The 21,003-nt window shown below is 43.3% G+C and overlaps 1 protein-coding gene across 6 annotated transcripts in view; it reads right to left on the bottom strand.

Moving 5' to 3' along the window:
• Positions 1-2,455: 2,455 nt before the first annotated feature.
• Positions 2,456-21,003, bottom strand: part of FBXW10B (F-box and WD repeat domain containing 10B) — a 37,650-nt gene continuing 19,102 nt past the window's right edge. For 2 of the 6 annotated variants that reach the window (XM_036452166.2, XM_045586515.1), the window contains 6 exons: positions 18,538-18,686; positions 17,530-17,672; positions 10,921-11,079; positions 8,705-8,970; positions 6,106-6,255; positions 2,456-3,312 (listed from right to left, as the gene is read on the bottom strand). In XM_036452166.2, the coding sequence (XP_036308059.1) occupies positions 2,507-3,312; positions 6,106-6,255; positions 8,705-8,970; positions 10,921-11,079; positions 17,530-17,672; positions 18,538-18,686 (1,673 nt within the window). In that variant the 3' untranslated portion in view covers positions 2,456-2,506. The remainder of the gene's footprint in view (positions 3,313-6,105; positions 6,256-8,704; positions 8,971-10,920; positions 11,080-17,529; positions 17,673-18,537; positions 18,687-21,003) is intronic. The other 4 variants (XM_045586514.1, XM_036452164.2, XM_036452165.2 and 1 more) reach the window with 4 other exon arrangements.

The raw sequence follows: 21,003 nt of genomic DNA, 5'->3' as shown, positions 1-21,003 counted from the left end.
GCGGGGCGACCCGGGGGCGGAGCAGCCAGGAACGGAGCTAGCTGCGCGGGCGGGGGCTAGGTTTGCCGCGTGGAGCTGTTCTTCCTAGCAGCATCGATGTCGGAAGGCGAGGGTATCATATTTGTACCTTAAAATTTAGAAGCAATTGAAAAAAAAAAAAAGTGGATGTGCTCCTGCGAAGGGGTAAAAAGTTATTGAGAAGAACAAAGCAGGAGGACCCCACGAAGTAGTGGAGGGTTTAATTAGGAGAGGAAAACACGCCCGGGAAGAGTAAGGAATAGAGGGAGGCTGAGAGCTGGTCCAGGAGTTTGAGCATCTGGGTTGGAGCTGCTCCAAAGCGCCCCACCTCCGCTCCTCTGCTTACTGATTACCTAACCGCTGTACATTTTCCTTTGTAAAGTGGGGGTGATAATGGCGGCATACAGATAAGTACCTAATAAACAGAAGATGGTACTTGTATTACTGTTTTAAAGTTCAGCTGCTAATGGTGTGGTCTTGCCCGTGTGAAAGCTCTGAAACTCAGGGATCGTAAATCATCTTTGACACCGATCATAACAGTATCCTACCTGGGTGGCCTCAGGTCAAGTTGCCATTGAAGGCTTGTGAAATAATGTGCATTAGCACATTTCCTTAATTGAGAAAATTCTTCCTAATAAAACCACTATTTTTACATGGCTATTTGACAGTGCTACTTTAAACCTAATAGTAAAAAATTGTTTTCAATTTGGCAAACAATAGTATTCCTGCACTGAAAGTGAAAAGTGGAGGCAGTGAACAGGTTACCTGTGCATCTAGACAGCCCATGCCATGCAGGTTGTGGGTTGGGGTTTTCGTTGTTTTTGTTTTGCATTCTATTTGAACTCATTACCACCTGTATAGGAAAATCTCAATTCAGTTTATAGCCTGTGTAGGAAAAAAAAAAATAGTTCTTCCCTACTGTGTTTCTCTCCTGTGTGTCTTCTTCACTACTCATATAAAACACTTCATTTCTTGTCACCAAATATGTCGAGGTTTTTCTCTACATCAAGCAATTCTCTGCAGCACCAGCCTCTCCCTCTCTCTCTCTCTCCCTCTCTCTCTCTCTCTCTCTCTCTCTCTCTCTCTCTCTCTCTCTCTCTCTCTCTCTCTCTCTCTCTTTCTCTCTTCACACACACACACTCAGCTGCCAGTCACAAGCCCCAATTCTCACCTGAGCTTCTGACCAACCAGCTATAGATCAGAGGTTGCAAGGATCCCTCTCCTTGGGTTCAATTAACTTGCAAGAGCAGCTAACAGAACTCAGGGAAATACTTACTTACAGTTACCAGTTTATTAAACAAAACAAAAAAAGCACCCAGAGCCAGATGGAGACACATACAGCAAGGTCTGCAAGGGTCCGAGCTTAGGAGCTTCTGTGGAGGTGGGTGTGTCACCTCCCAGGATGTGGATGAGGTCACCAACAGAGAAGCTCTCCAAACCCGCTGCTACTGGGGTTTTTATGGAGCTTTCTCATGCAGGCATGTCTAATGGTTAACTCCATTTCCAGCCTCTCCTTCCAAACCTCATGGGTTGTTTTTTCTGGTGACAAGAGACCACCCAGCCACATCATTAGAACACTAAGTGCTGATATCACTTAGGAATTAAAAGGTTTTTCAAGATCTCTGTGCCAAAGAGGGGGTTAAAGACAAATATTAGAACGAAAGATATTTATTCCTAGTATTCATATTGCTTGGGAAATTACAAAGGTTTCAAGAGCTATGCCAGGTATGAGTGGCAGAAGCCAATATATATTTTCTGTTATCTGACAGCATCCTGTGGCCATGCTGAGCCACTGAGTAGGAGCAGTCCCCTTTGGATGGGGCTTGCTCTCTCCAGTGGTGGCCTGCACTCTTCCAAATTACCTGCCTGGACCCTGATACTGTTAGAGGTAGGGAGATTTCCACATCTCCATCTGTTGCTGGTGGGAGAGAGCTTCTTGTGATTTCCCCAGAAAAGGAATTTTCTGAGACTCTCATGGGAGGATGAGATACTGTACAAAGCTTTGTTTCTGTGGAATTACACCCCCGAGTTTCCAAGGTCCCATGTCCCCTTGTCCCACCAAGGAAGCCGTGTAGCTGTGGCCTCAGCAGAGCTGGAATCGGCCAGTGTCCGGAGTTTCACTCCACCTTGGAGCAGTGTCCAGTCCAGCATCAGGCTAGCTTAGCTTGTATTCCCATCCGCAGTCTATCAGTCCACTGCGTGTGCGGTCCGCAGGGCCACGGTGGCTATGGAGGAAACATGGACAAATGCAAGGAAGCAGCCACGAGCCAAGAGAGCCCCACGAGCCAAGAGAGTGAGTTCCTGGGGATTATGTATTCCCAGATTTTCACAGGCTTGCATTGACGCCATTTATTTCTGTTCCCAGGTTTGACTGACAGCAAGCACCCTCCCTCTGTCATCCCAACTTCACTACGATAAAATAAGCCAAACACCAATGTCTACTTTGCTTCCTTTTTATTGCAAGACATTGTAATCTCACAAGGCTGGTTCAGATAAAAACATTTGGACCAAGTTCAGGGGCTGCGGTTTTCCCGTGCTTCATGAAGTTATCTATGGGCAGGCCTTTGATCTTCCTGATCCATGCAGCTTTTCTGGCCTTTTCTGGGTTGACCACTCCAGTGGGCTTTGTGGCCTGATATTCTTTCAGCTTGGCTTCCTCGTATTCTTTCTCCTCCCTCACAGTCAACAGCATGAAGTCGCTGTTCATTCTAAATGGATCGAGGGCCATGCAGTAGCAAGGCCGTTCTTTCTTGACAGGCTGGGTTGTCTTGCCTACTTGCGGAGCCAGCATGCGGTTTGCCTTAATGACATGCCTGCTGGTTAAGGGTCTGAAGCTGTGTACTGCCCGGCCAATGGAACTGGCAACTTGGTCTTCACCTAAGCTGGAGCGGATAATCATGGGCTGGGGTATGGTAGACTGAATTTGGGAATGGTGCAGAGAGTTCTTCAAGTTGGGCTGCAGTTTTTGGATTTCAAGGGAAATACTGGTTTCTTTCACATCTGTAGAAGGGTGGATGGCTCTCAAACGGTCAACGGCATGTTGTAATGATTTTCCTTTGAAGCCTATGACCTTCCTTGGGTGTGAAATTGAAGGTTCCCAAACATCAATGACTTCGGACTGGACCCTATGCGGATAGGCATACTTCCCTGAATTATGGGCTTGCTGCAGGGCATTAACTGTCAGTAGGAACCGGTCGGGCGACATAGAGATTTTCCAGGATTTTTTGATTGACTGTTTGGGCAGGTATCCAGAAGTTTCCAGTTGTCCTTTTTTTGGTACTCTCTCTGTATCATCTAGTTTTTCAAAAAAAAAGAAAAGAAAAGAAAAAATAAATCAGTGTCCCATGAAAAGCATTAAGTATTTAAGCATGAAAATTAAATGTGTTCTAATTTATTCTGACAAATAAAACATATTTGTTGCCCAATGGACATGTCATCCATCATGTGGGCAAAAATCCCCCATGATACCAGAAATTACGATATATTCAATACAACAAGTCTTTAACAAATATGCTAGTACTTGTGTGTACATGTGCATTAACCTCTAGATATGCATATTTTGAAGGGAACATATGTAATCCAATGCTCCACACATATTTTGAAATGTCATACCTCATTTATAATACACACAAAATAGGCCTTATAAATTCACAGTAACATACCTGTTTTTAAAGAAAAATTGAATGACAAAATTGGATTACCATCTTATGAATCAAATTTGACTCCAAATGATTTTTGGCTATTTTCTAAAGTCAAAACTATCTTTATCCCTGGGAAATGCTAAATATCACAGCAAGACTGAAAGGCAGTTCATGAATAGGTTTGTTCTGCATAAATGCAGCAGAACCAAAAGCTGCTGACAAGAACCAGAGATTCATCCTGTCACACTAGATCATGGTCAAGACCAAGGTGCCTAAGATCTGAGTTAAGAATGTCTTTACAGGTGAGCAAATCTATCACATCTCAGTTGAGCCTTTCGACCCCTACAATACCTCATGGATACACTGAAAGTAGTATTCCCATTTTATGAAAGGAATAACTGAGTCATGAAAAGTAGAAGTCATTTGTTTAGTCTGACCCAGCAAGTAAAAGTCTGTACCACCAACTATAGCAATCTATAACTAGCAAATAAAATGCGACCATGTGCAAAGCATATAATCTTCCTTGACCATATGGTTTTATCCCAAGATGTTTGTGTATGGACATATTAGGATGGAATAAAACTTGATATATCTCCCTTTCACTTTGTGAATTAAATAATACTGTATGAAAACATATAAAACAAAATAAAACTAAGATGTCAAAATCTTCCCCACTCTCCTTTCAATCCCAGAACAAACCATTCCACACCTATATGTGTACATGTGTGACAAACCACACAATTTTTTCTCCTCTTATAAAAATTGTGATAACTCTTTGTTTATTGACTTGTCTTTTTAAAATAATATATTGTGGCCAAAACCAGTTTGACTCAGTGGTAGAGCATCGGTCTGCGGACTGAAGGGTCCCAGGTTCAATTCCGATCAAAGGCATGTACATTGGTTGCAGGCACATCCCCAGTACGGGGTGGGCAAGAGGCGGCTGGTCGATGTTGCTCTCTCATCGACATTTCTGGCTCTCTATCTCTCTCCCTTCCTCTCTGTAAAAAATCAATAAAATATATTTAAAAAATAAAAAAATAATATATTGTGGATTTCTTTCCAAGTCAATATATATAGATCCTCGTTGATACAATTTTATCTGTTGTGTAACATTGCATAATATATATTTTTTCATTATTAGTCATTCCTCACTGATGAACATTTAGTTTGTTAGTGATCATTCTTGAAGAAAGGCAAAGACCAGTTTTTCTTATGTTACAAGCAAGTGCAAAATGATAGATAGCACTAGCCGGTTTGGCTCTGTGGGTAGAGGGTAGGCCTGCAGATGAAAAGGTCTCAAGTTCTGTTCTGATCAAGGGCATGTACCTCAGTTACAGGTTCAATCCCTATCTCCAGTCAAGACATGTTTGGGTGGCAACTAACCTATGTGTCGCTCTCACATTGATGTTTCTCTGTCTAGCCCCTTGGCTTCTACTTTCTCTTATAATCAATAGAAAAATATCCCCAGGTGAGGATTAACGAGAGAGAGAGAGAGAGAGAGAGAGAGAGAGAGAGAGAGAGAGAGAGAGAGAGAGAGAGGGAGAGGAAATGCTAGATTGTTGACATGCATGCAGTGGGGTCCTCATGCATTCTTGGTGGGATGGTAAATTGATACATCATCTTTAAAGAACCACCATGACAATATTTTTTCTGGTTTTTAAATGCAGTTATCCTTTGGCTCAGCAAAGCCCTTCCTAAGATTTTACACTACAGGTATACATCTACATGGGGACACAGACATAGGTACATACAAAGATGCCCACAGTTAGTAGAGCCCTTCTAAAACTTAATTGTTTTCCCCTCACCTTGAAACTAGAATCTACAGGGAGTTTGATTCAAAGAAGTGCTGTTGTATTAACCAAACTATTTGAAAGGCATTTTACATCTTTATCGAAGTTCCTCAAAAACAACAAAGGGGCACACTCTTTGTGGCTGTCCAGTGATTCTTCTTAAAAGCCCCTTCCCCATCTCTCGCTTATCTCCTTATCTCATATACGTAGCACCCGTCCCCAAATCTATCTCTTTCCTTATGAAATCCCTAAAACACCCTCTGAAATCAGCCGCAACTTCCTCTTCTTTCTTCTGATCCTCATCACTCAGACTGATGACTTAACCATCCAAGAACTGAGGAGGCTGAATGGCAGGGAAGGGAGTCACACTATGAGCCCAAATTTAGCTCTTACAAAGGTTCTCACTCCGTGGACTCAAGTTCTTAAGTAGACAATTAAGTAAAACCAATCACTCTCAGGAAAAGCCAGGCATTTTTTTCCATTCTGAAGTCTCAGATAAGCAACGTTAATGATCTGCTGAAAAATTAGACTGAGAAAAGGGGGGGGGGGGCAGGAGGAGGGAAGAGGGAGAGGGAGAGAAGGAGGGAGGGGGGGAGAGAAAGAGAGATAGAGAGTTGAAGCATGCCAATGAGACAAAACATCAGTGCTCATCTTACCTCCTGTAAGGGGTTTTGCTTCCAGACTCTCCTGCACACCATCCAAGCTAATGGCTTCCTTAGAAACAGGACTCACTTTAATTTTGCTGTCTCCATCTCTTCGGGGTGATTTTACCTTAACTTGACTTTGAGGGGACTCTAATGACTCTGCTAAATTAAGATTGATGGGGGGAAAAAACAACACATAGTAAGTGCATAATTCAATTAAGCCTGAATAATGGGGGCATAGCTGATAATTTGATTGTTTTTCACCCAAACCATCATCTTATTGTTTGTCATATGAACCTAGGAAGTCACCTGGAGCCTAAGGATTGATCACCCCACCTACTGATTATTGAGCTCTAAGCATTATCTGAAACTCTCCGTCCTCTTTCCTAGCTGACCATTTGCAGTGCTACATTCTTGGAGGTGATCTATGGATCCAACTTCACAAACCAAATATAGGTTAATAATACACAATTTATTCATTGTATGTCTTATAAATGGCATGAGTCATGCCACTCCATTGCACACTTACACACACACACACACACACACACACACACACACACACACAGAGGTACCAGCTTCAAAACTAATATTTTCCAGGTATGCATGTTCTCATTATCAGGGGTAGAGGTAATACATTCGGCAAAGAACATTTTTCTTCTGCTTTATAATAATACTAGAGGCCAGTGACTAGGATGTCCCTCAGCCCAGCCTGCACCCTCTCCAATCTAGGCTCCTTTTGAGAGATATCCAACTTCCCATTTAGGCCTGATCCTGCTAGGATCAGATCTACATGGTCAGTTGGACATCCCTCTCATAATCCAGGGCTGCTGGCTCCCAACTGCTCACCTGCCTGCCTGCCTAATTGCCCCTTACCACCTCTGCCTGCCAGCCTCATTGACGCTTAACTGCTCCCCTACTGGCCTGATTGCCCCTAACTGCCCTCCCCTTGGCCTGGTTGCCCCTAACTGTCCCTCCCTGTAGGCCTGGTCATCCCCAACTGCCCTCACCTGCAGGCCTCATGCCCCCAACTGTCCTCCTCTGCAGGCATGGTGCCCCCCAAGTGCCCTCCCCTGAAGGCCTGGTCCCTCCCAACTTCCTTCCCCTGCAGGCCTGGGTCCCCTCCCCACCCCCCACCCCCAACTGTCCTTCCCTACAGGCCTGGTTGCCCCTAATTGTCCTCCCCTGCAGGCATGGTGCCCCCCAACTGCCCTTCCCTGAAGCCTGGTCCCTGCTAACTGCCTTCCCCTGCAGTTCTGATCACCCCCAACTGCCCTTCCCTGCCATCCTGGTCACCCCTAACTACCCTCACCTGCAGGCCTGATCCCCCCCCCCCCAACTGCCATCCCCTGCAGGCCTGGTCCTTCCCAACTGCCCTCCCTTTCTGGACTGATCACCTACAAATGCCCTCCCCTGCCAGCCATCTTGTGTGGCCATCTTGTGTCCACATGGGGGAGGCCATCTTGTGTGTTGGAGTGATGGTCAGTTTGCATACTACCTTTTTATTATATAAGACTAGAGGCCTGGTGCACAAAATTTGTGCACTGGAGGTGGGCATCCCTCAGCCTGGCCTGCGCCCTTTCGCAGTCCAGGAGCCCTCAAGGGATGTCTGACTAATGGCTTAGACCCGCTCCTGCCACTGCTGCTCATGATGCACTAGCTAGTCATGAGCCTGGCTTCTGTCATACTGACCACCCCGGGGCAGCTCCCGCATTGAGTGTCTGCCCCCTGATGGTGAGTGTGCATCATAGCAACTGGTCATTCCGCCATTCCGTCAATTTTTATATTAGCCTTTTATTATATAGAACTAGAGACCCTGTGCATGAAATTCATTCATGGAGCGTCCCTCAACTCAAACTACACCCTCTCCAATCCAGGACCCTTCCAAGGATATCTGACTGCCCTGTGGGATCAGGCCTAAATCAGCAGTTGAACATCCTTCTCACAATCCAGGATTGCTGGCTCCTAACTGCTCACTTGCCTGACTGCCTGATTACCTCTAACCCCTCTACCTGCCTGACTGATGCCTCTAACCACCTCTGCCTGCCTGATTGCCCCTAACTGCCTATGCCTGCCTGTTTGCCCCTAACCTCTTTGCCTGCCTGCCTGATCACCCCTAACTGTTCTCCCTGGCCAGCCTGATTGCTCCTAACCGCCTCTGTCTCGGCCCCCACCACTGTGGCTTTGGCCAGAAGGATGTCTGTTAGGATATCTAGAAGGATGCCTGGAAGACGTCCAGTCTAATTAGCATATTACCCTTTTATTAGTATAGATTTTGTCCTAAGAAAATAATTATGTACCATATGTTTGGCTAGAGGGTGTGGAGGGAAGATATTGGTTGCTTGCTCTTTGTTTTAATGACAAGTATTAGAGGCTAATGTTAGCTACTTTACAAAGATACTAATAATATGAAAACTTAGGCCTTGAAAATCAGGAAGTTACCTTGAGCTGGCTAACAAATTGGTGAATCAAAGAAAATTGCTCCCACCTTTCTTAAAGGTGGAATTTATATAATCAAAAAACCACTGGACAAAATATCCCACAAAGAAACTAGTCCTGGAAGCCCAGGACCTGCTCCATTGGGTACCACTTTGATGGTCAGTTCTCTTACCTAACGGTGTCCTGGTTCCCTTTAGCTGAATGCGGGACCTTTGAGATTTACTTATCGTGGACTCCTGGGCCACCACATATTTACTGGACATGGAGCTCCCCACGTTGGGAATCGGGGTGCTAGTCTTGGAGATGACTTCCAGGAGGTTATCTTCCCTATCCTCTTTATCCTTGTACTTTCTTTGTTTGGTCCGTTCCTGGAAGTACTGCCACTTGATATTCTCAAACTGGAATGTGAGAATTTGGCTCTCTGTGTTGATCACCATCCTGGAATGAAAACAAGATTGCCCAGAAAAGGATCATGAAGGCCAACACTCCCGGCCTCCAGATCTGCATGCCAACTACTGTCCTGTCCAGTCCTGGGCCAAGGAAAATTCCCCAGGAAATTACTGTGCCAGTAGGGGCTGTAGGTTGTTGAAGAGTGTAGGATAGTAGGCCATACAGCAGGGCCTACTATAACTATTTGTTGTTGTTGTTATTGTTGTTGTTAATTAAATATGAACAGGGCACATATGTTCTTTTTTTTTTTAATACATTGACTCTTTTTTAAACATTTTATTTTATTTTATTTTATATTTTATTGATTTTTTACAGAGAGGACGGGAGAGGGATAAAAAGATAGTAACATCAATGAGAGAGAAACATCAATCAGCTGCCTTCTGCACACTCCCTTCTGGGTATGTGCCCGCAACTAAAGTACATGCTCTTGACCGAAATCGAACCTGGGACCCTTGAGTCCACAGGCCAACACTCTATCCGCTGAGCCAAAAACCAGTTAGGGCCCAGGGCACATATGTTCTAATTACTTTGCTTTTGGAATTAAAATACTTTTTAAAGAATTTCCATTCTTGGAGTGAGTGCCAAGCACCTCGGATGCTCTAGGAAGAAGGCTTAGGTACTTTGCATGATAGTTAGGTTCTGAAATTTACCCTTGTTTTAAGCTTGGCATCCAAATGCCATGTTTCTATTGCTGTGATGGGGATGTGGAAAACTCTTTAGTGGGAGAGGTTCCTGCCTCAATGATCCTCCAGCCCACTCCCTTTCACTCTATCTCTCCATGGTCTCCAAGCATGCTCTACTTTAGACTGAACATGTAGGGTGTTTTAAAGCAGGATAGTTTCCATCTTCTCTAATCCCCATTTAATGACCTGGTGGGAAAGAGTTCCAAACCTAGCCAACTGCCCCCCCCCAACCCCCCCACCCTCCCCCGCCCAAGAACTGCCTCCCACCTGCCCATGGCTTCTGTGGTTCTCAGAGCAAGCCACGTTCTCTGCTCTACCTGGACCTCCTTTCACCATAAACAAGGAACAGAGACACTGAATGAAGGTTCCTTTCTGCACAGAAGGCTACAATTTTAAGATCACAATGGTTAGTGTAAACCCTGTAAGAGAGTGACTTGTTTTGGTTGAAAACACTGGAATAAAATTTGGGGTATCATTCCAATTACAAATCTCTTTCAGATTTATTCTTTACTCAAGCCAAAAGGAAACAGTCTCTCTTCAGATATCAGGGATGAGAAAAATTTAGGGATAATTTTAAAAAATATATTATTACCTCCTGACTGAACAGTGTTTATTTACTGAGACTTATTACCAGTCCTCCCTCTTTAAGATGAAAAATAGTGAAGTTTCATTAAAGAGAAGGCAATATGATTCATGGAGATTAACTTGATGTCTAAAGTGAGTTTGTGGTAGAATTTTTAACCAGTAAATTCTACATAAGTATATTTCACATAATAGCACCCTGAACATGACCTATACCAAGCACAGTACTATATGCAATTAGTCTAGTCCCAGTTCTGGTTTCTGTAAATTCACTTGCTCAGCACTGTCCCAGGGGACATGGGACCCTTTGTCCCTGCCTTTCCCTGCCTCCTGCACATTTGGGCATCTGAAGTGAGGCTGCAAAGACAGTGGGTGGAGCTCTGGGGCCCTAAGTGCAGGCTTAGGGAGCAAGCAGGAGCTGCCCATATCAGAGGTGTGGTCCCTGCAGCTAAGCCATGCTGCAGTCACTGCATGAGTTGCCCAGACATATAGGACAAATCAAGAGTGATGTGAACCTTGACTGCTAAGTTTGGTGCAAAGTCCACTTAGTCTCCCATGAGACCATGATTCTCCTCCAGCCGAAGCCCAGCTTTACTGACAGAAAGTCCAGGGCTGGTGTCCCAGAGGAGGCAAAATCATCCAAACAGAATTGTTCATAGCTCGGACCACCCACCTGTTGCTGTCAATAAAGAAGGACAACACGGGATCGCCTCTGCCATTGGCTTTCATCACCTTCAGACAGTTCCCATTGAGGAAGTTGTAAATGCGGATCTTGCCATCTGCACAGGCACTGATGACCCGGAGGAAGAGCAGGGCCACATGGAGAACCTCCCTGGAAGGGGACAGAGCAATAGGCAAGGTCTGTCTTCTGGTAAGCTGCTTGGAACTTCTGTGGTTCAGGGTATTTTGTGTATGGTCAGAAGTTAGTGGTTATAACTATCCCTGAAGCAATGTTTGGCATCATTTCATAATTCTGGATGTAAAACCGTGAACCCTCAAGACATGGCTCTACTCATTCCTCCCATTCTGTGATGATTTCTTCTGAAATTTGGTCACAGTGCCACAAGATAGCAAAGTGCAAACGCCTGTGTCAAATTTTTGTGGGGTCTGTTTTATAGATGATTATACTTCTATAATTTGATCCTAGCTATTGACTTCTACAAAAGTCCTGCCAAGAATTAATTTTTTTAAATTTTAATCCTTATTTGAGGATATGTTTTCATTGATTCTGAGAGATAGAAAGAGGTGGGGGGTGCATGGAGGGGCATGGATCATCGATTGGCTGCCTCCCACACAGCCTTGACCAGGGATTGAACCCATAACTTTTTGGTGCACTGGATGACATTCCAACCAATTGAGCCACCTGGCCAGACTGAATTATTTAACATTTCAATTCCTTTTTAAATTATATATATATATATATATATATATATATATATATATATATATATATATAAAGTCTATATCTATAAAAGGCTAATATGCTAAGTATCCAACCATCTGACTAGTTGCTATGACATGCACTGACCATCAGGGGACATACACTCAATGCAGGAGCTGCCATGATGTACACTGCTGGCACCACAGACCCGGTGCCAACAAACCAACACTCGGCTTCCCCCAAGTGGGACACAGGAGCTGCCACCACCCCGGAGTGACACCCCACCAAATCACAGCCAATGCTGCCAAGACCCCAATACTCCATGGCACAAAATGTGGCCCACAGCCCAGCCCAGCCCCAAAATAGTGGCTGTGGGTGCTGGGTAATGACATTGCAATGTCATGTAGCAACACATGGCTTCCTCTCTCTAGTGACAACTAGCCTCCTTGCAGTTTCTTCAGCCCATGGACACAACTTGCTTTATAGCCAGGTGCAAACATTTCACATGTTAACCAAATGTATCTGAAGCATTTTCCCGTGCCTCATCTCATTTGATCCTCACAGAAGTCCTGGAGTATGTAGATAGAAGACTCAGTAGAATCCTATTTTCTTTTCATTAGCTGGGAAAATGAAGATTTAGAAAGCTTAGAAACTTGACCTGATTGAAAATAACTAAGAAATGGTGGGCCTTGAAAATGACTTCAGGTTTTCTCACTGCACAGAATATCACCAAACAACTGCTGCAGTTAAATATTTTATCTTTGTTCTCCCTGTGTGATCTACAATAATAATCTGCTTTGTGTTGATATTTACTGCTGAATTGCTGATAATTAATTGAAAGAGAAGATGGGGTGCTTCACTGGGCTGGAAAAAGTTTAGCTAAATCAGAAAGCAGGTCTAATTAAGCAAGTTTATTCTATATATATACTAGAGGCCTGGTGCATAAAATTTGTGCACTGGGAGATGGGGTCCCTCAGTCCAGCCTGCATCCCTCTGAGGGATGTCTGACTGCCAGCTCCTAACCTCTTGCCTGCCTGCCTGCCTGGCTGATCGCCCCTAACTGCCTCTGCTTGCTGGCCTGGTCACACCTCAACTGGTCCCCTGCTGGCCTGCTTGCCCCTAACTGCTCCCCTGCCAGCCTGGTCACCCCTAACTGCCTCTGCTTGCTAGCCTGATCACCTCCTAACTGCCCCCCTGCTGGCCTGGTCACCCCCTAATTGCCCCCTTCCAGTCTGGTCACCCCCTGCTTGCCCCCCTTCCAGTCTGGTCAGAAGTCAGACATCCAGAAGATATCCATTTGACCTGGTCTAATTAGCATATTACCCTTTTATTAGTATAGATAAAAGGCTAAGTTAACTCATGCATGTATGATACATATAAAGCTCTCACAGTTGCCAATTGCACGCATATAGTTCAATCTGTCATTGTCGATTGTGAATGTGGTTGAAACTTAATATATATATATATATATATATATATATATATATATATATATATATATATATTATTGATTTTTTTTTTTTTACAGAGGAAGAGAGAAGGATAAAGAGTTAGAAACATTGATGAGAGAGAAACATCAATCAGCTGCCTCCTGCACACCTTCAACTGGGGATATGCCCGCAACCAAGGTACATGCCCTTGACCAGAATTGAACCTGGGACTCTTCAGTCCACAGGCCGATGCTCTATCCACTGAGCCAAACTGGTTTCAGCATAGTTGAAACTTTTATTATAGAGAAAGGGAAAATAGCAATATTAAAATATTTCTTCAAATTAATTTATTTTCAATGTGCACAAATTCATGTACCGGGCCACTAGTTATTAGATAAAGAAAGGAAAAACAAGCAAAGATGCTCATTTTCATACGAAGAAAAAAATCTGGTATTTTGCCAAAACCAGTTTGGCTCAGTGGATAGAACGTTGGTCTGCAGACTGATAGGCCCCAGGTTCGATTCTGGTCAAGGGCATGTACAATACAATGGTTGCAGGCACATCCCCAGTGGGGGGTGTGCAGGAGGCAGCTGGTTGATGTTTCTCTCTCATAGATGTTTCTGCCTCTCTCTTCCCCTCTATAAGAAATCAATAAAATACATTTTTTTAAAATCTGGTATTTGAGCCGAGACCGGTTTGGCTCAATGGATAGAGCGTCTGTTTGGGGACTGAAGGGACCCAGGTTCGATTCTGGTCAAGGGCATGTACCTTGGTTGCGGGCATATCCCCAGTAGGGGGTGTGCAAGAGGCAGCTGATCGATGACTCTCTCTCATCGATGTTTCTAGCTTTCTATCTCTCTCCCTTCCCCTCTGTACAAAATCAATAAAATATATTTTAAAAAATAATAATAAAAAAAATAAAATCTGGTATTTGAGCAGTTTCTTTGGGGTCTTAAAATGGTAGCTTTTATTTCTCTAGTTAAACATCCTGAAGAAAAACTGAGGTTAATCAGTTCCCTTTTGTGATGACCAGTAAGAAAAGAGACAGGAGCAGGAGATGACTTAGATGGATTCCTCTAACAAAATCCTCCCTACAACAGCTGGTCCAGTGGGACTCCAGATATGTGTAGTAATCAGTTCTGAGAGGTGTAGTTAACACATTCCTGTTAATGATTCTGAATAGTTGAATTTGATGCTACCAATTTGTTTGATTTTACATGCAAAGCAAGTCCACCCATCCCTGCCATCTCTACCCATCTAAGTCCACCCATGGCTTAGCTCTTAAAACTATCTCTTATCCTCACCCCCACCCTTGCATATATACATTCTTTAGAAATAAATAACAGAAGAAAACATGGAAAATTTGTTCATAGGGAAATACATAACAGTTGATGCCTACATTTCTCTAATCAATAACCTAACTTTCACCTTTAAAAAACTAGGAAAAGAAGGTCAAAATAAACGTAAACCACAGAGAAGGAAAATAAAGCTTGAAGCATAAATCAATGAATTAGAGAATTGAAAAACAATAGAGAAAAATTAGTGAAACCAAAAGTTGGTTCCTTGAAAAGATGAACAAACCTTTGGCTAGACAACTGACAATTATTTACTTAGACTGACCAAGAAACTAAGCGAGAAAACTGAAATCACTAAAATCAGAAATGAAACAGAGGACATTCTTATTGACTGATGGAAATGTTCTCTAACTAGATAGTAATGATGGTTATACAACATTACAAATACACTAAAAACCACTGAATTGTACACTATGACTTCTATGTTATGCAAATTCTATCTTTATTTAAAAATTTAAAAATGTATTATTATAAAACATTAAAGAATAAAGGACATGTTTGTTTGTTTGTTTTAAGATACTACAGAGTACAAAACTTTTATAGGGATCATCATTTCTATATCTCCTATTTTGTATCCTCTAATTTTATTTCTTTTATCTCTTGTTTCCCACACTATATGCATAATCTTCATTTTGGAGGAAAAAAAATGTTAAGAAGACAGATAGCAACTATGTCTGTTTTTTACACCTCTATCATATTCAGAAGGTGGATATCAGTCCAATCATGACAACTCTCAAGAAAGGCAATCTGTCAAATTAATCCTTATTAAAAATCAATTGAGAATATTTATGGAGCACTTACCAGTACATAAACACAAGAGATGAGTTGGAGGAGGAGCCCCATAAACAAGAGCATCGACCATGTCTGCCAGCTGTCTATGGATTCACTGTAGCTATACAAGGCATCAAGAGCCAAGGAGAATGGTATGTTGGGGCTCCCATCCAATGGGAGTGACAATGGTTTAGGAATGTCTCATAGCTGAGGTGGAGTGGGAGGCTGGAATAGTGACTAAACTACTGGGTTTTCTGGGAACAAATAATTTTCCAATACTTAAACTAAATTCTACTGAATTGTGGTTGGGAGGTTTTTAAAACATATAGTTGCAAATTTCAGATAACATAATAAGGTTTGACTCCCTCCTTGGGGTCCAGGTTTGACATGCTAGGAGAGTTGCTGACAGTCACCTAAGGGTTGGATAAATCACCGAACACAGGCCCTTCCCAGCACCCACTCATCAAGAATGCAGTCACGCACCACAGACAAAGGATACCTAACTATATAAAAGGCTAATATGCTAAGTGTCCCTCCCTCCATCTGACCAGTTGCTCTGATGCATACTGACCACAGGGGAAGATGCTCAAAGCAGGAGATGCTGAGCTGCAATGATGTGGCAGCAGTGGTTCTCAGTGATGCACCCTGAGCCAGAGAGGAGGGAGCACAATTTCTCATGGGGCTGTGAGATTCCATCTTCGGCATGGGTTATGTTGTTGCTGGGGCACTGTTGGCCCCGAATCTGGTTTATTGCACACTTGTGTTTGCATTGCACACCCTGTACAACAACTTTGCAGAGTGCCCTCTCACACTCCAGGACCCCTCAGGGGATGTCAGAGAGCCAGTTTCGGCTTGATCCCCAAGGACCAGGCTGAGGGACCCCACCTGCTGGAGGGACCTCCTTCTCACTCCACAGATGCCTTTCAAGCCACAGCACCACCCCAGGTGTGGCCAGCCAGGGAGGGACCGTGGGAGGTTGGCTCCATGGCAGGTCTGGCCCATCTCTCCCAGTCCCACCCCACCAGCCACCTTCTAATGAATTTCCTTTCAATGTGCACGAATCTGTGAACCGTGTCACTAGTACACATATATACCCAAATCCCCTTCTACCTCCTATGAAGCCAGTGTGCCTGCCAAGAAGTTCTTTGGAGGATATAAGGAAATTTAGAGACATATTTACTAAATAGCTATCACCTGATAGATTTCCCTGGAAGATTTATTTACTCTTTTAATCAATTGGTATAGCCTTCATTCCCTGGGGTTGTTTATATTGCACTCAGATAAAAAAATAATTATTCACATAGTACTGGAGTGGCACAGAACAGACTGTAAAATCTTTGTTCATGGCAAACCCATTAAGTGACCACAATACCCTTTCCAAATAAGCCCCAATGTGACCTCAGACTACTTCTGAAATGGTTCTAAGCAGCCACTACCACTAAATTGGGATTGGAATTGTAAAATGAAATCCATTTCTGTCCTGGAATAGAATTGAGCCCACAGACTTTAAGTAAGCTCCTTCTCTAAGCCCTCAGTTAGTATTTTCAATTACAGCTGGCATTCAGTGTTATATTAGTTTTAGGTGTACAGCATAGTGATTAGACATTTATATAATTTAAGAAGTGATCCCCTAATAAGTCTAGTATCCACCTGGCATCATCCATAGTTATTACAGTATTGTTGACTATATTCCCTATACTGTAACTTATATCCCCCCACCATGACTATTTTGTAACTACCAATTGCAGTTATCAGTCCCTTTACCTTTTTTACTCAGCTTGCTATTCACACACATCTGGCAACCATCAATTCCTATCAGTCTGTTTCTGTTTTGGTTGTTCATTTATATTGCTCTTTAGATTCCACATATAAGTTAAGCTTATCAGACAGAGAAGGCCCTCAATTATTTTTAAACCTTTTAACTTGGAACATTTCAAGCTTTTGTGAACACAAACTTCCTGGGGCAAACACCAATTCCAAACATATTACTTTGACTGGAATTGGCATTATTTGGGACATTTCTGCCAAAATTCAGACATTTAGTAGTTAACAGACACCAGTATATCACGTGTGTCATATGTATAACATTTCAGACATTTCTCTAAATCCACATCTAGTAGTGTTGTTTCTTAAGAGAAACAAGTGAGAATGGCAGAGGGACTGGCCAAACAGAGCGGGTGGTAGGTAATAGATAAAGGAGGAGGAAAAGAAATGGGTTGAGTAGCAAAGGGGACAAAAGGTCATAGACAGCAAAAGGGACTGGTCTGCCAAAAATCAAGGCAGAGGCTGTGACAGGAAAAGGAAAGAGCAGCATATACTTCAGACAGGGCTTTCCTGGCACATACTTGGGATGCTTGTAGGCCATGAGGCATCGCTCATACTTTCCCACCATGCTCCAGGCCATGACTAGGCCATCCACACTTCCCGAGAGGAGATGCCACTGGTCAAAGCACAGGCACTTCACAGCTCCCTCGTGGCCAATGAGAATCTGCAAGAAAAGTTGATTCTGTTTTTAGCCAATCCTCAACCCAAAGTGTGACTCCTCCAAGGGCCAAAGCTGGAAGCTTCTTTAGGTAAATTCCAAAGCCACTGTCCACCAACCCACGAGTACAGCTCACTTGGTATTTAGCTAGCCAACTTTACTTTTGCTCTAAGGAGGCTTTCTCTCTCCAGAGCTCCCTCCCCAGTGAAGGGTGAATGGATCAGGAAGAAGACTGCTGGTGGGTCTATGGCCGATGCAGGCCTATCTTTCTGGAGTACCAGAGAGGGCCTGGATCATTGCATTGTCCTCTTCTGCCAGAAGGAGAAGGGCAAGGTGTTTCATCCCCAGCTTCTTACCAGGACTCAGTGGGCACCCGGGGCATCATGTGCCTGCAAATGCTGATTAGAACACAGTGACAACAAGATTAGTGGTAAAAAGCTGTGACCCTGTGCTCCTGGCATAAATGATATCTCACCACCATCCATGAGGGCCAGGAAGTTTCAAGAACATTTTATGTATTTGAACATTCAGGCATTTTCAATACAGCCAACATTCTCATCAGAAAGTAAGGGAAAAACCATTTTGTTCCTTCCCTTACCCATGCCAGAATCAGGGTAGAATATTCTCTATTGCTGTAAAAATATCCTGAGCCCATATATAATGTCTAATCAGAATGCAGCCTTTCAATACCACCCCCATGACAGCATGGGTCACATGGGTCCTGACATTCCACCAACAGTCAATGGCCCATTTTTTTTGGAGCGGGGCTTCCCCTTCAGTTCTTTAGGATTGCCCTTCTGGTGACTGTAACTCAATTGCTCCAAGCATCACCCCCCAGTGCCCAATTCCCTCCACAGCCTACTGCCCCCACCTTTACCACCTGAGCCAGGACAATGTGCCACACTTTCACTATTCCTCGCTCACAGCTGCTCACGATGTAGGTGTCATTGATCTTGGTGGCCAAGATGGGGTCTTTGTGTTTAAATGTCTTCAGGCACTTCCCCGTGTCTACATCCCACTCTGAAAGGGAGGATAGAGAAAGTTGAGGTCAGACAGAGGGAGGAGAGCAGATTACAAGTTTCTTCAATACCCCATCACAGAAGCTAAGTGGAGCCTGTCAAGTCAGACCACAAAAGATTTTAGCATGGCCCAGCACCCCCACAGTTTCACCAACAGCTCCATGTACCTGCAACACAGAGCTCCCTAATCATGAGCCCTTGGGAGATCCAGCTATGCCTAAATCATGGCTCTAACTGAGAAACTTAGCCTTAGAGTCCAAGTTCTGGACAGCTCATCTCCAATGATACTTCTCAAGCCTGAAAAATTCTTGCCATGGAGATGTTGAAAAAATGGTGGCATCATCTTTCAAGATGCTATGCTCCTGACTGACACTTTCCATCCCCCAAAGAAAAGAAAGCTGTCTATTTCCACTTACATTTTTTAATATTTCTGAATATGATTTGGATTGTACTAATTGAGAGGCTATCACACCTGGTGGCAGGTTTAGTGCTGCTTCTACATAGATGGTGCTAGAGCAACGGCCCAGTGTACTGTAAGACGGGAGGATATGAAAATAAATGGGGGAGTGGAAGAACAGAGCTTAAAGGTAAAAATTAAGTGTGCACCATGAATTCAGTGGTAAGACTGTTATAGTCAACTTCATCAGCTCTAAAGTACCTCCTTGGCAGCAGAATGAATAATCTAAGACAAAAATGACCACAGCTAATATTTATATAGCACTGACAAAAAGCCCGGCATCATTCAAATTGCTTGACATGTATTAACTCATCTTCACAAGACAAATATTATTATTATTTCCCACTGTACAGAGGGGGAAACTGAGACAGAGAGAGGTTCGGTAACCTGAATCACACAGGCGATTAGCAGAGTAAGCTGTGATTAGAACCCCGGGAGTCTGGATCCAGAGGCTATACTCTTAACCATGTATACCAGATTAACGTTAAGTATGTTTTTCTTATTTTACATACATACTGGCTCTTTTATTAAATTAGATGTGTGAAACTTGAAATGTTCATTAAAATATTCTTGGGAAGGGGCCATCACTTAAAGAACTTAAAACATGGGGAGTTACCTCTGAGGTTTTCAATTGTCTCTTTCTCTTGGGTGTTGGTAACCCAGGCAGGTGGGAAGAGGCCAGGGACTGCTGGCAGGGCAAAGCTTAGGGTAAGAGAGATCTTTTGATAGTTTTTTCATCATGTGTATTAGTTTTGACTTTTAAATGCTGCATTAAAATATGTAACTTGATTATGAGGTTTTATCGGTGCTCCCTCAAGTTTTATACCTGAGTTAAAGGCCTAAATCCCTTTGCCCTAGTTCCACCTTTACCTGTGTTATCATAGGATTCTTTCAAGCTTGAGGCCTTGTCTATCCTTGCATCTTCAGACCCTCATCCTTTCTGCTCTACTCCTTAAAGCAATCATGGCAACAAGACATGTTCAGATAAAGGAGAGCAAAAAGATAGGGAGTATCTTAAGAAAGTCTAAGTGTTTGCGTATGTGTCACCACTCTTTCTCCCTTTTCCACATCTTTTTCCTCCACGTGCCCCTAATATGCTGAGGTTTTTGGGTCTCTTTTTTTTCTTCTTGTCATGTTTCCTCTAGATTTGCAGGGAACTTCTCACCCATACATAGACCTTCCAACTTTCATTATCATTGATAACCACCAAAACAAGACTTGTGTAGACACACCTGCATCTTCCTACTGCAGTTCTCACCTGGGTAACTCTGAGAATCCCATACTCAATTAATTAGCTTTTTATTACTGCTGTAACAAGTTCCCACAAGCTTAGACGCTAAAAGCAACACACACTTATTATTTTATAGAAATCTGACATGACCTCAAAAGGCTAAGATCAAAGGGTCAGCAGGGTAGTGTTTCTTTATGGAGACTATGAGGGAGGGGATCCACTTCCTTGCCTTTTCCACCTTCTAGAGTCACCTACATTCCTTGACTCATGCCTCCCTTCTTTTATCTTCAAGCCAGCAACATTGCATCTCTCTGACAATTCTTCCATAATCACATCTCCTTTTGATCACAGACAAGAAAGTTTGTTTTTAAGGATCCATGTGATTACTCATGGCCCCACATTGAAAACCAAGGATAATTTCTCCATTTTATTTATTTATTTATTTATTAATATATTTTATTGATTTTTTACAGAGAGGAAGAGAGAGTTAGAAACATCTATGACAGAGAATCATCAATCAGCTGCCTCTTGCACACCCCCTACTGGGGATGTGCCTGCAACCAAAGTACATGCCCTTGGCCGGAATCGAACTGGAGACCTTTCAGCCTGGAGGCCAATGCTCTATCCACT

Source organism: Pipistrellus kuhlii, unplaced genomic scaffold (assembly GCF_014108245.1).
Source record: "Pipistrellus kuhlii isolate mPipKuh1 unplaced genomic scaffold, mPipKuh1.p scaffold_m20_p_23, whole genome shotgun sequence".
Lineage (NCBI taxonomy): Eukaryota > Metazoa > Chordata > Mammalia > Chiroptera > Vespertilionidae > Pipistrellus > Pipistrellus kuhlii.
The sequence above is the reverse complement of the archived record's forward strand: the minus strand, read 5'-3'. Positions and strand labels throughout refer to the sequence as shown.